The sequence below is a fragment of the Drosophila elegans genome, unplaced genomic scaffold (assembly GCF_018152505.1).
Source record: "Drosophila elegans isolate 14027-0461.03 unplaced genomic scaffold, ASM1815250v1 contig_149, whole genome shotgun sequence".
NCBI classification, from domain to species: domain Eukaryota; kingdom Metazoa; phylum Arthropoda; class Insecta; order Diptera; family Drosophilidae; genus Drosophila; species Drosophila elegans.
Window position 1 is genome coordinate 22,632,299 of NW_024545513.1, and position 15,228 is coordinate 22,647,526.

Below are 15,228 nucleotides of genomic sequence, written 5' to 3' on the forward strand. Positions count from 1 at the left end.
AAAATTTGCCCAAACTAATGAAAATACTTGTGAAAAATAATAAAAACCATTTTCAACCACCAATGTGTATTCTTCTATTGCGGGGACGAAAATTTAGACATGTAGCATCCCTTATAAGTACACATTGCAACAAATAGAACGTCCGGCACGTGTCGTGATGACCCTCCTCCAGCAGTCGAATGTTGGCCCAACTGCGGAGTAAAATGCAAAATAGACAAAAGCCTATAGATCAAGTGCAAAGCCAAATTGCCAAGCAGTCTTGGAGTGTGGTCCACATATTTGCCCAGCTGTTACGAGCACCCCTAAGTTAAATTAAAATAAAAGGCTTTGATTGTGGTCATTGGACAAAACTATTGCTAGACGTCGGCCAACATCTTTATAGTCAAACAAATATGAGACATTTCTTCAAATATACCTATTAATTAAATATTTAACCAATACATACCGTCATTTTTATGAGCATTTTTAACGCTTGAGAGAGCATGCTTCCATTACCAAATAAATTACATCCACACACACATGTTTTTATTTTTGTATATATATATTTTTTTTCGACATATTTGATATGCTGACATTTTATGTATTTCTAGTAGGGTTTTTCTTATACAAACAGGCCTGTTCCACTTTCCATATTAAAAAAAGACGTACGGAATTTCTCTAATATGTTCCCATTTTTGCTTTTTAAAGAATCAACCAATCAATTTGCCGCTTTTTATCGGGCTTAAAACTCTCAATTCAAACAAAAATATATTCATTAATTTGGAACATTGTGTAAAAAATTAACTTGAAAATATTACCTGTACTTTTGTAAAATACAAATTGATACAAATTATATAATATAATCAGTTCGTCCTTATCTCAAGCATTTTAGCGAGAGCGAAGGAAAGGATAAGTGAAAAAATAAGTACCTTTTTAAAGATTTATTTTATGCCAGTTAATCATAAGAAAAGGGGCAAACTTAAAGGGGAATTTAAACAAGTTTCGATTTAACTTGCGCTCGGAATTCGGAACAGTCCTGATTATGCAATTCTGCCAACTTGATAATTGCATTTAAAAATTCAAAATGAGTCCACAATCTGCCTTCAGAACTTGTATGTTCTTTTTATAAGGCCCTACCCACCATTATTTTGTGTAGATATAGACAGATGGCTGTCATTGCATATAATATTTAATTCATTACCATTTACTTTTTTTTAGTACAGAAAAATAAATATACTTGCATACCATTCTTTAGGTCCAATTTCCTGTCTGCCTCTGTGTACAATCATATGAATGTATATATATATATATATATATATATATATAGATATTTATTCCAGCTTGTTCTCAGTTTCATTTATATGTACATATATATTTGATGTTTATATATTTGTGTTTATATTTGCATAAGAAGTTTATCTGTGGGCTGTTTGCAGTTCTTGCAGTAGCTGTGGTTGTTGTTGCTTTTATCGTTAATCTTGTTGCTTTCGTGTAGTTTGTTTGTTTGTTTAATTGATAATATTTGGCGCTCCCAAGGCGACTTTATAAATTTTACACACAAAATATGGATTTGTTTGTTTACATTTTCTTATTTATCATTTGCACAGATGTAATAGATTTTGTTTCAGTTTTTTTTTTTTTGCTTGGTGTTGTTTGGTTTCGGTTTCGGTTATTGGGATCGGGGCAACAATATCAAGAATATTTTTGTCTCTGCATCTTAAATACCTATTAATTGTAAATCATGTTCATATGATTTCTTCTATCATCTCGAATATTCTATATACAGATCTTACAGACGAATGCACTGAATTAGCATAGCAAATGAAATTTGACAATTGTGCAGCAGCCAACAGAGATGGAGTACACTTTAAGTCACTCCGTCTAGCACTCTGGAACTTAAACTAAAAATTCGCAACATCATATTTGGAATACAAAAGCTAAGTGTAAGCCAGTTTGTGGTTGAGCCCAAGAGTAGGCAACGTAGAAAGTCAAAGACGCTTGGCGCGGAGGTCGACAAAACCATAAAAAAAAAAAAAATATAAAACCAACAAATGGGAGAGGTTACGTATTTTTCACGTAGGACTTTAATATGATTATCCGAATTACTTGGTCTCAATCGATGAGATTTTTCGGTTTCGGTTTCGATTTCAATTTCAATTCAAAATTCGAATTCATGGTGGCGCAGTCTATGGCCAATTTAGCCTTACAATAATATCGGAAAAATATTTATAACATTTTGTTTTATTTACAGCTTGTCATGCATTGGTTGTGGCTTCGTATGAATGGCCAAATCTTTGCTTATTCGATTATCAAAATGACACATATACACATATATATATTCGTACATTAATAACTTAAGGGACTGGACAGGGGACGTCTAGCTGCGTTGCCCTGCCGCAAATAAGTCCTTAGGAGGACTAAGCGCACTAAATGACGAATTCATGGGATTAGCATTGGGTATCTGAAGTTGCGGCTAAATATCAATTTTAATTTCGATTTTTTTAATTATTCACGCGGTATAGTAACTGGAACGCATAACTTGCCAATTGGCGACAAGTAACCAATGACTACGTGTTTACTCTCAATACATATATAGATTTTTTTGCATAAACTATATACTATATAGGTATATATGAGTTAATATCTACTGGGCACGATTTAGCCACAGTTAAGCGAACGGGCTTACATTTAAGGGTGCCATAGAGCAGCTTTAAGTGCCTCTGCTATATATATATATATATCTGTCACCTATTCTAGATTTAGTTTACTTTAGTTTAGGTTGGTTTTTTGTAAATTATTAGACACCATTTGCATATAGCAATAACAACGTTTGAGTGTTTAACGCTCCCTCTTCTTGCATAAGCTTTCAATCTTTACTCTCTCAGCTCCTCGGCTGATTGAACCTTTATCGATGCCAAATGCGATTGGGTTTGTATTTGGGATTGAGACTGCTGCTGCTGCTGCTGATGTTGCTGTGCCGGCGAGGGAGGCTGTCCAAATTTGCTGGAGATCTTGTGCGAGGCATTGACAATGGCCAGCTCGTGCTTGGAGTCCAGGTCGCAGTCGTAGAGGCCGCTCAGCGAGTCCAGGCTGAGCAGGCGGGAGCTGGCCCGGCTGGACACCGAGGTGTCGTCCACGTCCGGCGCGTTATACAGCGAGTTAACGTCCGAGAGGGCGCCCTCGGCATCGGTGAGGCCGGCTTCGTTCAGCAGCGAGATGTTCTCCAGTCCGGGCTCATCGGTGATGTATCCCGTTGACTCGGCTCCACCTAAAAAAATTGAGGGTGGGAAAACATAAGTAATGCATAAAAATAGCTATAGTCGGGTGCCACGACTGTTAGAAACCCATTATCAGTCTTGGTACCTTATACCTAAACCAGGTACATCAAATATCACGCTACCTTTTACCTTACATAGGTAAAGATTTCTTTTATCTTAAGATAACGCTCTTATAGATATTTTGGTACTGAAATATTTTGATTTATTTTTGTTTTTAATTTTGCTTGATACCACTAAATTTAATTTCGTATTAATTTCGGAAATGTGCTAATTAAAAAATAGCATAATTTCACTACAACTTGAAGATAGGTTACTTACTTCGCATAAGCAAGATATAATAATGACTCTTTGTACAAGTTTCTACTAGTCTGATTTAATAGCCAGAGCTTATACAAAATAACATAATTAACCTAATTAACCTATTGACCACAACATGATTACATTTAAAAAAAAATTGAATTTCAATGTGTTTCTTTTTCCTTTTTTGTACCTTTTACCTTAACTAGATACTTGAAAACATGTGTTTTACATTGCCAAAGTACTAATTTTTTCAAATACCTTGTACCTAGATCCATAAGACTAGTACCTTATCCAACTTCGCCCGTTACTCATCTTACCAATTTCAAAATAAATATATTTTTGGGTGGCGCCATCTGCCGAACTGCAGGGTCAATAGTCAATATGACAATAAAAAAAAACGAGCAGAACCACCGCCTCCCATCAACAGTTATTTCGCTCTCTAAAGCTCTCTCATGTATATGAACTCCTCATAACTTAAAAAATAATGGTTAAATTTTTGGTGTGTCAATAGATATTAACCTAATAATCAAATACCTCAAAAAAATTAGTGAAAGGACAGAGTTATACTATTTGTGAGCGTTATAGTGAGTGTGACAGAATTTTTGAAATAAACTTGCGCTAGTAGGGTGCACTAGTATCTGCCTCTTAAATTTCAAATCTCTGGGACTTTTTAGTTATACAGACGGACAGACAGACAGTCGGACCTGGTCAAAGAATATATATATTTTATATATATATTTTTCCCTCTCCTCCACGACTAACGGGTACCAAAATGTTTGGGGACTTTGCTCTCACCTGTCGCTTCCTCACGGCAATCGTCGTCCGACCACTCCGACTGGCTCTCCAACGGATTGGAGTCCATGGACTGGTGGTTGAGATGGGCCGCTCCGTACTTTAGCTCGTCGTTTATCACATTGGCCTCCAAGCCGCGCATGCTGCCATTCGTTAGCGGCGCCGCTTCCCTGTGCCCTCCGTCCCGATGGTTGTCCTCCTCCTCCTCCTCCTCATCCTGATCATCATCGTCGTCCTCATCCCCCTCATGCTGCGCATCTGCTCCAGCTTCCGTCCTTTTGTGACTGAGGTCCGGCTTTTGAAGGCGCCTCTGTCGCACATCGTGTCCCACCTCATCATCCTCAAACTCCTCGTCGGCCAGGTTGTCCTCGGTGTCGTCACGCTCCTCCTGCTCCTGCACATGGTTGTACCGCTGCTGTTGTTGCTGCTGCTGCTGCAGCTGCCTCTGTTGGTGATGCTGGTGGTGATGGTGGTGGTGGTGATGGTGGTAGCGTTGGTGGCGCTGCTGCGACTGCGACTGCACCGCTCCATCCAGTCCGTCCAGGCTCTCGTGGCTGTACTGCAGCTCCTTGGAGCGCGGTCGCTGGCGATGCGCCCTCTGCTGTGGATGTGGATGTGGATGTTGATGCTGCTGCTGCTGCTGGGGATGCTGCACTGGGTGCACATGACTGCCGTTCAGCTCCTTCGACGGGTGCATGTCCAGCATGGCCAGCACATGCATCTGGCTGCGATTCTCGTGCAGGATCTCGCAGGATTCCGTGTCCGAGGTTTGCCTGCAATAGTCACATTCGCTCCATTGGATAAGGTTGCTGCATACACGATTATTAGGAGCTATATTTAGGAACAATTTGGGGCCACCCACACACCGGTTATGAAAGCGGCGAACCTACACCATATGACATGGAATGGAAGCTGTCTGTCGTCATGGTCAGTGATGGGGAAGATATCCTGACTAGGTAGGATTTATAAGCTAATAAAAGAAAACTTATTTACAAGTCAATAATATAATTTAAAGGGTGAACTATTTTTCTTTATAGGGTGTTTAAAAAAAACATAAATCTCAAGAAATCAACATATGGTTAAAAATCTCAAAAACAATGGACTCGACTAGTCTTTGTTTCCTCATAATATTAACAATGGTTAAAAAAATTAATTAAATTAATTAATTAATTTAAATTAATTTAAATTAAATTTAATTATTTTTTTCTGAGGTCATAATTTGTTATAAAAGCTAAAATTATTAGATGATGTTATTTTTTCTAGGATTCTTTGTGATATATAGTTATTATACGAATACTTTTAGGAAGAATGGTTTTTTATGCATACAAAAAAAAAATAAATAAACAAAAAAAAATACCCAAAGATGTACTTCTTTCTGCGATCATCATTTTGGGTAGGATATTTAAATTCCTTTCACTTTACCTATAGTAGGATACTCTTCACCATCACTGATCCATGGTCTACTCACATTTGGCTTGACTCCGATGGATTCTTGTTGCGCGTTATCTCCTTGATGGCCTCCAAGCCCACCGGGTGCTTGGCGATCATGAAGCTGTTGCTGCCCGGCAATTTGCCACCGGAATGGAGCAGCTCGTGGTCCACTTGTTGCTGCTGCTGGTCCGCCTTGTGGTGACTGCTGTTGTTGTTGCCACTGTTCGAATTGCTGCCGCTGCCGCCGCTGAGATTGCCATTGCTGCTGCCGCTGCCGCCGCTGCCGCCGCAGCCGTTGCCCGCCGCCGATCCTGAGCCCGATCCCGATCCCGAACCCGAACCCGATCCCGACCCGGATCCATGCCCATTGGCGGAGCTGAGTTTGCCATTGCTAAGGGAGTAGCTCATCTCGCGACTGCCATTGCTGGCCGTGTGATCCGTGGTGGAGATGGCCGTCGCCGTTGCCGTTGCCGTTCCCGTCGTGGTCGCCAAACAACGGGCTCTCGACGATTCGTTGAGCAGGCGCTGCAGTTCCCGCTCAAAGGGCGACTTGGTGGCAATGGGCACGGCCACGCCCACGCCGACGCCCGTTCCGGCGGCGGCTGCCTTTTGGTAGTCAAAGCTGTTGCAGCTGTCGCCCTTGTGTTGCGTGTTGCTCGTGGTGTTGCTGGTGGTGTGCTGACCCTGGCTCTCGGTGGTGGAGCTCAGCTCGAAGTCGTGGCTGGTCAGCTGGGCGGCCATGTCGACGACCGGCGAGGTGGGATCCACCTGAATGTCGCAGGGATAGAGCCACTGCAGCGGATTGACCAGACCGGAGGGCAAGTGGTAACCATTGCGGTGCAGATGATGGCCGCCACCATTGGGGATGCGCGGCGAATCCTCGTCGCCTTCGCCCTCGCCCTCGGTGGTCTTCGAGTAACTCTCATCCGAGCTGCTCATCGACGGCGAGTGCGGGCGCGAGCTGAGGTCGTCCGTCGAGGACATCTCCCTGCTCTCCTCCAGATCGGCGGCCGGCAGCTTCGGCAGCGGCTTCATGTACGTCCTCAGCGCCGGTTTCGGCGGCAGCTGCGGCTGCTGCGAATACATGGCGTACTGCTGGGCGGGATGTGCCTGTTGCTGCTGATCCTGGACAGGATGATGCTGCTGCTGTTGCTGCTGTTGCTGCTGTTGCTGCTGATGCTGCTGCTGGTGCGACAACACGGTGTGGGGAGAAGTGTAACGTGGTGGCTCGTACTTTGGCGCATGCTGCATGGGCATGATCTGGGGGCGTGGTTAGTCGGAGATGAGCAAGCGAGAGAGAAAGATAGATGTGCATGGGCATGCAGAGAGTGGACACAGAGAGTTAGACACAGATATATATATATATATACATATGTATATATAAGGAGTGGATATATATTCGGGGCAAGAGTTGTGGCTGTGGACTCTTTCTGGGTTGGTTCTGTCAAGCATCAAGAACAGACTGGTATGCATACATTTATTTCAATTTTGTAAATCCCTATCTAAATTAGCTAAACTGCTTTATGCAAATGTCCAAACTTGAGTTCGATTTACTAAATTGAGCTTTGGAAGTGGAATTTAAATGTAAGTTCATTAATTCACTTGAGGTAAAAGTGCAAACATAAAATAAAATAATTTACTCGGTGGAAATAATGATTTTTGTTATATTTAAAGCACTTAAAACTTTGATCTTTTATTTTAATTTATTTATACTGGCCACAAAAAAATATAGGACTCAGTCTAACTTAAATTTTAATAATTATTGACGTTTAACCCTTTCATGCCCACTGCTGGCTACAGGCAACAAAGTGTTAACATTCTCTTCTAAATTTAAGCTCAAAGAAAGCCTAACATTCAACTGATTTAAACCAAATTTAGTGCAAAGATATTTCAAATTTAAAAAAGTTCTTGTTTTCTTCATCAACTTTCAGATGATTTATGTATCGTAACATTGTAAAGGTACAACTCATCGATCGGTAAAAGCATTTCTCCACTACATACATACATACAAGTCTATTCTGGTTCTTGGGTGTTAGTTACGAATGGGATATGGATATGGGTCTTGGTTTGGGTCTGGTTACTTATTCTGGTTACTGGAGGCGGGACAAGGCGATGGTGCTGGCTGTTCAGAGGAGGATCTCCTTGCTCCAGAACAGTTGGTGGTCGGCGTCTTCACTCACCTTGGCTACCGGTGCGACGCTGCTGGCATGCAATAGCGGCTCGCTCTCCCGGCAGTGGCCATAGCCCAGGCTGGTGAACGATGGCGGATGCTGGTTCTGGTTCAGGTTCTGATTCTGGCTTTGAGTCTGGCTCTGATTCTGATTCTGATTCTGATTATGATTCAAATTCAGATTCGAATGGAGGTGATGCGGTGGTGGATAATGGCCATGCTGGTTTAAGGGCGGCGCATAAGTGCGATCTCGATCTCGATCTCGCCGTGGCATCATGAAGCAGTCGCCGCCGCCGTTGAGCACGCCAGCTCCGACACCCACACCCACACCCATTCCCATACCCATGCCCGTGCCCATTCCCATGCCCATTCCCATCCCGGTTAGGTCGAGGCTGCCGTGATGCGGCGGCAGCTGCTCCATTTTCGGATGCCGGCCACCGGGAGTCGGATTCTCAATGATATTAAACTCGCGCAACATTACCGAAGTGGGAACGGGCTGGTGCAGATGCTGTTGCTGTTGCTGATGCTGGAGTTGGAGCTGGTGGTGGAGTAGGATCTGGTGCTGCACTGGAACGGGGTGCTGATGCTGATTGTGGCTCTGGAACTGGAGTTGGTGGTGCTGGGGCTGGAGTTGCTGGAGGGGAACCGCCACTGCAGCCGTCGGTGTCGTTGTGAAGCCACCGTGCTGCTGCTGCTGTTGCTGCTGCTGATCGCCATTGTGTCCATTGTGACCATTGTGACCATTGTGACCATTGTGACCATTGTGGCCATTGCCATTCTCCCGAATATTGGGCAGTCCACCGTTGGCCATGAAGATCGGCTGCTTCTGGAGTTTGCTGTTCAAGCGTTGCTGCTGCTGCTGATGCAGATGGTGATGCACCACCGGAGGCGGGGGCGCCGGAAGCGGCAACGGATCGTGTTGCTTGTGCTGATGCTGCAGCAGTAGCTGCTGCTCCTCGCCACCGGTGCCAGTGGCGTACAGATGGCCATTCTCCTTCTTGCTGTAGGTGTCGGTGTTGACGCGGTTCTCCGGGAACTGCGACACCTTCATGTAGTAGTCCGGCGCATGGAGACTCTGCGGCAGCGACATGGCGTTGCGCACCTCGCCGTTGAGCGACTTGTTGCCACTGTCGCACAAGAAATAGGTCACCATGTCGCCCTTGCCCTTCACCTTGATGGTGCCGCGACATCTGCAATGGAAGGCGTTCAATCAGAAACTGAAATAGATCATGCCCTGAATGCTCACACCCACCGGAACTCAAAGTGCGAGCCCACCAGACTGTCGACCACCTCCTGGGTCACCTGCGAGTAGCCAGGCACTCCGGTGGAGTCCATGCGACTGGCCACGTTCACCGTGTTGCCCCAGATGTCGTACTGCGGCTTCCGGGCTCCGATTACGCCCGCCACAACGGGTCCAATGTTGATACCTATTATGTGGCGGATAAAGGAAAATCAGGATCAGTTGTAATTGCATGAGGTCAGGGGTGCACTGCTCTCAGATTCGGATATTTTAAGAGTTTATCAAGAGGAATGTCAACTAGTCTATTTTGAATGCCTTTAAATATAGTTTTAAAACATCACACACAAAGCTTAAAATACATTTGTGAAATTTGTTTACATTGATAAAACAACAACAAGTACATTTTTTTTTAACACAAAATGACACATGACAAAAAAAATTAAATATGTGACATTTAATCTTGCTTGCTTTACACATTTTAAATGAAAGAATTTCAAGATTCACTGGACAAAAATGTTCGAAAATCTAAATTATACTAAGATGACGCAGCGCTAAATAAGTTTTATTTTGACCAAAGGCTATATAAATCGTATTTATTATTATTATTATTTATTATTTTTTTTTTTTTTGGTTGAGATTTATTATTTATTATTGTATTTTTTAACAATAACTACTCTTTAAATTCTTAAAGAATATAGCAAAAAAGGAATATTTAAAAATCATGATGGATACACAGAATTAATTGCTTTTCTATGCCGATTCTTAGAGATTGATTTTTGTTCAAAAAGCGCGTTAATAATCAATATTTGCAATGCTTTTTAATTTCAGCTAAATGTACTTTTAACTAGTTAATCAAGTTGTAATAACCGAAGTAACAGAAATAACAAAGCGCGTTTCGAACACGAAAATGTAAGCCTTTTCACTAGAACCTTTCATAAAATCACATTTTAAGCAAGCTGTATTCATTTTCAAAGGTTATTAGAAAAATAAAAAGCAGACTTACCCACTCGCAGCATAAAGTTGTTGTACGAATGGCTATTGATCTCCTGCAGCGAGTGCCGCATGGCCTTGACATATTCGATGAGCGCAGTCATGTGGCGACGCACCGAATTGGGATCGTTGGGCTGGATCTTGTACTCGGGAATGAGGCCCACGACGGCCATATAGGTGCTGCCCACGGTCTTGATCTTGTCGATGCCCCGGAAGCGGTCCTCCTTGAGCAGCTCGTCAAAGTCCGCGATGATCTCGTTCAGCAGCCGGAGGCACTCGAGGCCCTGATCGGAGCCATCCATCTCCGTGTAGAACTCATTGAAGTTGGGCACGCTGGCGAAGATGACGCCCACCTTGGCATAGCTCTGATGGTAAAGCTCCTGTAAAGAATAGAACGAAATATAAAAATATATTCATAAAATATATAATATATATATATACATATATAACAACAGTCGAAGCAAGGGTTCTATTCATAAAATATATAATATATATATGTATTATATATAATATATATAACAACAGCCGAAGCAAGGGTTCTTCCAACATTTCTTTATTTATAAATATCTTCTCCCGGCAATTGCGAACAACTATAAAAAATAATTTAGCGACATTGATCAAGCCACTCTCAATTTATACATTTCTTTATGTATTAAAGCTTCTTTCCATTCCGCATTATATACATTATTTTAGTTATTAACATTTTAATTAAGTTAGAAAATTAATTACATTAATTTGTTTTTATTATAAATACAATTTTTAGTTTTAAGTTTTTGCTACGTTTGCTTTGAAACGATTACTGTCAAAATTTTTTAATAAAAGCTTGGAAAAACCAACAATTAAGATAATTTTGATTTATTTCAGTTTAAGTTAAGTTTAAGTTATTAATAAAATGGTAAAAAATGGAATGTTCACTAAATTTGTTTCTGTTTATTCTGTTAAACAGACTTTTGTTTTGATAATTTACAAATTGGTAAAAAATCGATCTCAGACCATGAAGGTTTTTGTGTAATGCGATTTAGAAAGATATGTATATATATATATTGGTCTCAAGAGTATTATAAATTTGGTTCCCGAAACTGATCTTTCTTTCTAATTCAAACATAAATAAAAGTAGAATTAATTTTAAGACAAAGAAGGTGAATGCATATATGTACTCATATATAGATACTGATTCCAAGGATATTAAAGCTTGTCTTTCCTCCTAGTTTTTGCATTAATCTTTCTAGATTGGTAAGTGGGTCAATGGGTAGGCTAAAATGCGACTTCTCACCATATTGTTGCGGAATTGTGCATCGAGGAAATGTGCAGCCACATGAGCGGGCAGCAAATTGTGCAGAATACGCTTGTTGGACTCCTGCAGCACGTCCATCTCCTTCTTCTCCTGGGAGGCCTGCAGCTGCCAGAGGAAGTCCAGGCGGGCAGTGCCCTCCACCAGGCGTCCGTGCACCAGAATGGCAATCATGAAGATGGCGATGCGGGCCAGCGAGATCAAGTGAAGTGGAATCGAGGCGCTGCAATGGGAGTAGTTCGAAAAGAATGGTTTAGTATATTAGTAGATTAGTGGGACAGCCAAAATTAGCGATGACCTACTTGACCCGGTTGTCGTAGCACTCGAAGATGTTCTGATGGGACAGTTCAATGAACAATCCGTAGATGGTGCCCATGCCGAGCACCAGCAGCGATTTGAATATTATGGGTAGCCTGAAAACGTGGCAATCAAGGATTAGCATTAGCAATGCGGATATGCGGATATGGGGATATGCGGATATGGGTATGCACTCACCTAAGGAACACGGACACGGATAGGAAGGCAAAGGCAGCCGACAGGGACACGTACTGGGGCAGCGAGCACTTGCGATGGGAGTCGCTCTGGTAGGAGGCGGTCCCATTTCCCGAGCAGGGATGGTCCGAGACGCACGTGAACTGGGTGAAAGTAGGTAAAAATTTGATTATTTTGTATTTATTTCTACTGCATTTTTTCGATTATCCAATTTGTTTACTCCTGCAGAGGTTTATAAATGTAAATTCAGTCGAAAGTTTGCAACGGTGAAAGAGACACGTACGACCATGTACATATATGTACATGTGTATATCGAAAATAGATATACTCCAAGTGATATAACGATGTCCGTCTGCCATTTCGTATCTAAGCAACCTAAAATGCTTAAAGGTTTACAAAACATCTTTTTTTATACATTTAAATGAGTTAGTTTAATTTAAATCATTACTTCAAAGTCTAGTTGTTTTCAAAAATTAATGCATATACATTTATATATATGTTTTTAGAGAAAGAGTTTGTGATTCTAACGAAAGAGAATATTAAATTCAGGATAATGAAATAAAGGTTTCGAAAAATGAATCTTCTTGTTTTTGTTGTTTTTATTGTAAATCAAAACATTATCGGTCAAAATACTAGTTAGATTGTCATAAGAATGATCTGACTTTATGCTGATACTAATTTACCTATATTCAAATGTTATAGTTATTTTTTGCTTTGTTTTAACATATTTATTTATTTTTATTATTATTTTTATTTGTTTTTTACTTTAATTTCGCTTTGGTAACTCACCACATTCACTTGTCCCACGGAGTAGATGAGAATGACGGTGAAAATCGTTATGGCCATGCGCAGCGAGAAGCTCTCCGAGATGTCCCAGATGATCCACTTGAGGCGCACGGCGAGCAGGAGCATCAGGATGGCGCTGACCCAGATGAAGGCGGTGAGGAAGAGCAGCAGCAGGATGAGGGTACGCGGCAGGGCGGTCACCTGAAGGGCCGCCCCCAGGATGAGCAGCAGCAGGGAGCAGCCCATTGCCGTGGTGAAGCCCAGATCGAAGTCCTTGTGGTACTCCCGCTCCATGTCGCTCTGCCGGAAGCGCAGGGTCAGCCGGTCCACATGCTCCGACTTGTCGCAGTCCACCGACCGGGCATTGATCGCCTGCGAGAGGAATCTGTTCACCCGGTTGGTGGGCTGATGATGGGCGGCCACCGAATGCCGCTTTCGGAACGGCCGCTTGAACTTGTCCGCCACCTTCGACTGCGACTGCAGATGCAGATGCAGATGCAAATCCGGATGCGGATGCGGTTGCGGGATGGAAAGCCATGCAAGAGGGAGCAAGATAATAGAAAGACATTCGTTAGTTGTGGTTGTGCTGCCCGCTCGCTTTCTTCTTAGCTGGATGGCTGAACGTGGCACTTGAACTGGCTCTGGTTGAGTTGAAGATTCAAGAAATAAGATTAAAGATATAAAGCGCTACGTATGTGCTGTGGGTATGTGGCCACGACTCACTACATGCTCACAACTGAGAATCACGTTTTGGGAACTGAGAACTGTGAACTGAGAACTGTGAACGGTGAACTGAGAACTGTGAACGGTGAACTGAGAACTGAGAGCCGAAAGGCAGCGAGCAGAGCTGGGACATTGCACCATGCATGCTGGGCAGGTCAAGACTTTTGAGGATGTGCTCGGAACATGCACTCCGGATGTCGAATGGTGAATGAAAATGTGCAGCTTCAGTTGGCATTTTTCAAGCTCGATGATGACACTGAACCAAATAGATGATCTTGGCCTAGGACCGGAAATAAACTCAGCTACTAATGTTCATCATGACATACAGAGCCACCTTAATTTAACTTTAAAGCCCCTTGGTGTATTTCAACTCAAAAATTAAAATTAAATAATATAAAAATATACTATAGGTACATGTTTTTTTTTTCAACTCAAAAAACTTAGATAATTCGTAAAGAAAAAAATATTACCATGCTTTGGTTACAAAAAATGTCCTTATTTGTCTATTTTTTTTTATGTAATGCTATTTAATAATATTAAATTAACCGATATATATTCCAAATATTTTATAAGGTTTTTTGTTTACTCTGTGGTTTAAGAGCTTTGTTTCTTTTAATTTGCTATAGACAATCTACTATATTTACATAGGGTTCAAATATAACAAATATGGCTACATTTTACGCTACAAATAATGGTTGATATAACCACAGCTTATCTTTAGTTAATAAAAACATTTTTCGGTTAAGCTTACTTAAGATGGTGTTTTACCCTCTAAACTCCCTGCTATATAAACTTTAAACCTTCAAGGATTCTCTAGTATTCCGCTAATATCTAAAATATTTTTTTGTTTTTTATTTTTTTTAATAATTTGCTAATTCTAGGAACATTTTGGTTCAGTGTCTTGCAGCTTAAACAAAGCGAAAAGGGACATAGCTAGAACATGAAGAATTTTTGCCTGGAAGCCCTCCCAGAAACAAAATTCGAGCAAAATAACGAATGAACAAAGCACACTTATGAAGTAGTTACACTTAACACATTTATTGAACGAATGTGAATGGACGAAACACAAATTGAAGGCCTCTTTATAAGCGATTTAAGTTCTCATCTACGAGTATACGAGAAATACAAATAAATAAATAAAACAAAAACTCAGATGATAACTCAGTTCTTATAGAGAGACCTTTAATTAACGAACGAACGAACGAACGATAGAACGCAGGTTGTAACGAAAGTTTATAGAATGTTTTTTTGGCTGCTGCTCTCTGCTCACTTTATTGTTCTTGTGATTGTGCCTATGAATGCGACTAATCGTACTCGCTGTAGAGTTGGGATTTGTGCCTACGGTCACTTGAACACTGCCCCCACTTGCGGCACCGGCAATGCCGGAAATGCCGCCACCGCCACCGGAAACACCGCCACCGCCATTACCGTCACCACCGCCACCACCACCGCCGCCACTTCCGACGACGCTGCCATAGTTCATGCCATGCGGTGGCGGTGTTGCATGCAAGATCTTTTGCAGACGTATCACCTGGATCGGAGAAGTATACACAATACACAGTTTTCAAGTAAGTTCTTATATTTACATTTTCAAAATAAAGAGTGTTACTTAAGCTAGAGTGGTAAATTAAACAGTAGCAAGATAGAACGGCAAGTATAGTTAGGGTAAAGAATAAACGATGGAAAAGGAGGAAAAGAGGCGCATCAAGTGAAAATAAAAAATCCAACATAGTTGCAACAAAATTCTAGAATTCGG

At 41.7% G+C, this 15,228-nt stretch overlaps 1 protein-coding gene across 14 annotated transcripts in view; it reads right to left on the reverse strand.

Annotated features, from left to right (window-relative positions):
* Positions 1–2,045: 2,045 nt before the first annotated feature.
* The window catches only part of LOC108135418 (Ca(2+)/calmodulin-responsive adenylate cyclase), a 44,051-nt gene continuing 30,868 nt past the window's right edge, over positions 2,046–15,228 (reverse strand). For 4 of the 14 annotated variants that reach the window (XM_041710886.1, XM_017256131.2, XM_041710887.1 and 1 more), the window contains 11 exons: positions 14,743–15,003; positions 12,753–13,226; positions 11,967–12,106; positions 11,774–11,884; positions 11,454–11,694; positions 10,194–10,560; positions 9,203–9,377; positions 7,961–9,140; positions 5,818–7,040; positions 4,353–5,122; positions 2,046–3,247 (listed from right to left, as the gene is read on the reverse strand). In XM_041710886.1, the coding sequence (XP_041566820.1) occupies positions 2,853–3,247; positions 4,353–5,122; positions 5,818–7,040; positions 7,961–9,140; positions 9,203–9,377; positions 10,194–10,560; positions 11,454–11,694; positions 11,774–11,884; positions 11,967–12,106; positions 12,753–13,226; positions 14,743–15,003 (5,337 nt within the window). In that variant the 3' untranslated portion in view covers positions 2,046–2,852. Of the gene's footprint in view, positions 3,248–4,352; positions 5,123–5,817; positions 7,041–7,960; positions 9,141–9,202; positions 9,378–10,193; positions 10,561–11,453; positions 11,695–11,773; positions 11,885–11,966; positions 12,107–12,752; positions 13,227–14,742; positions 15,004–15,228 lie in introns of those variants that run through there. The other 10 variants (XM_017256133.2, XM_017256132.2, XM_041710891.1 and 7 more) reach the window with 9 other exon arrangements.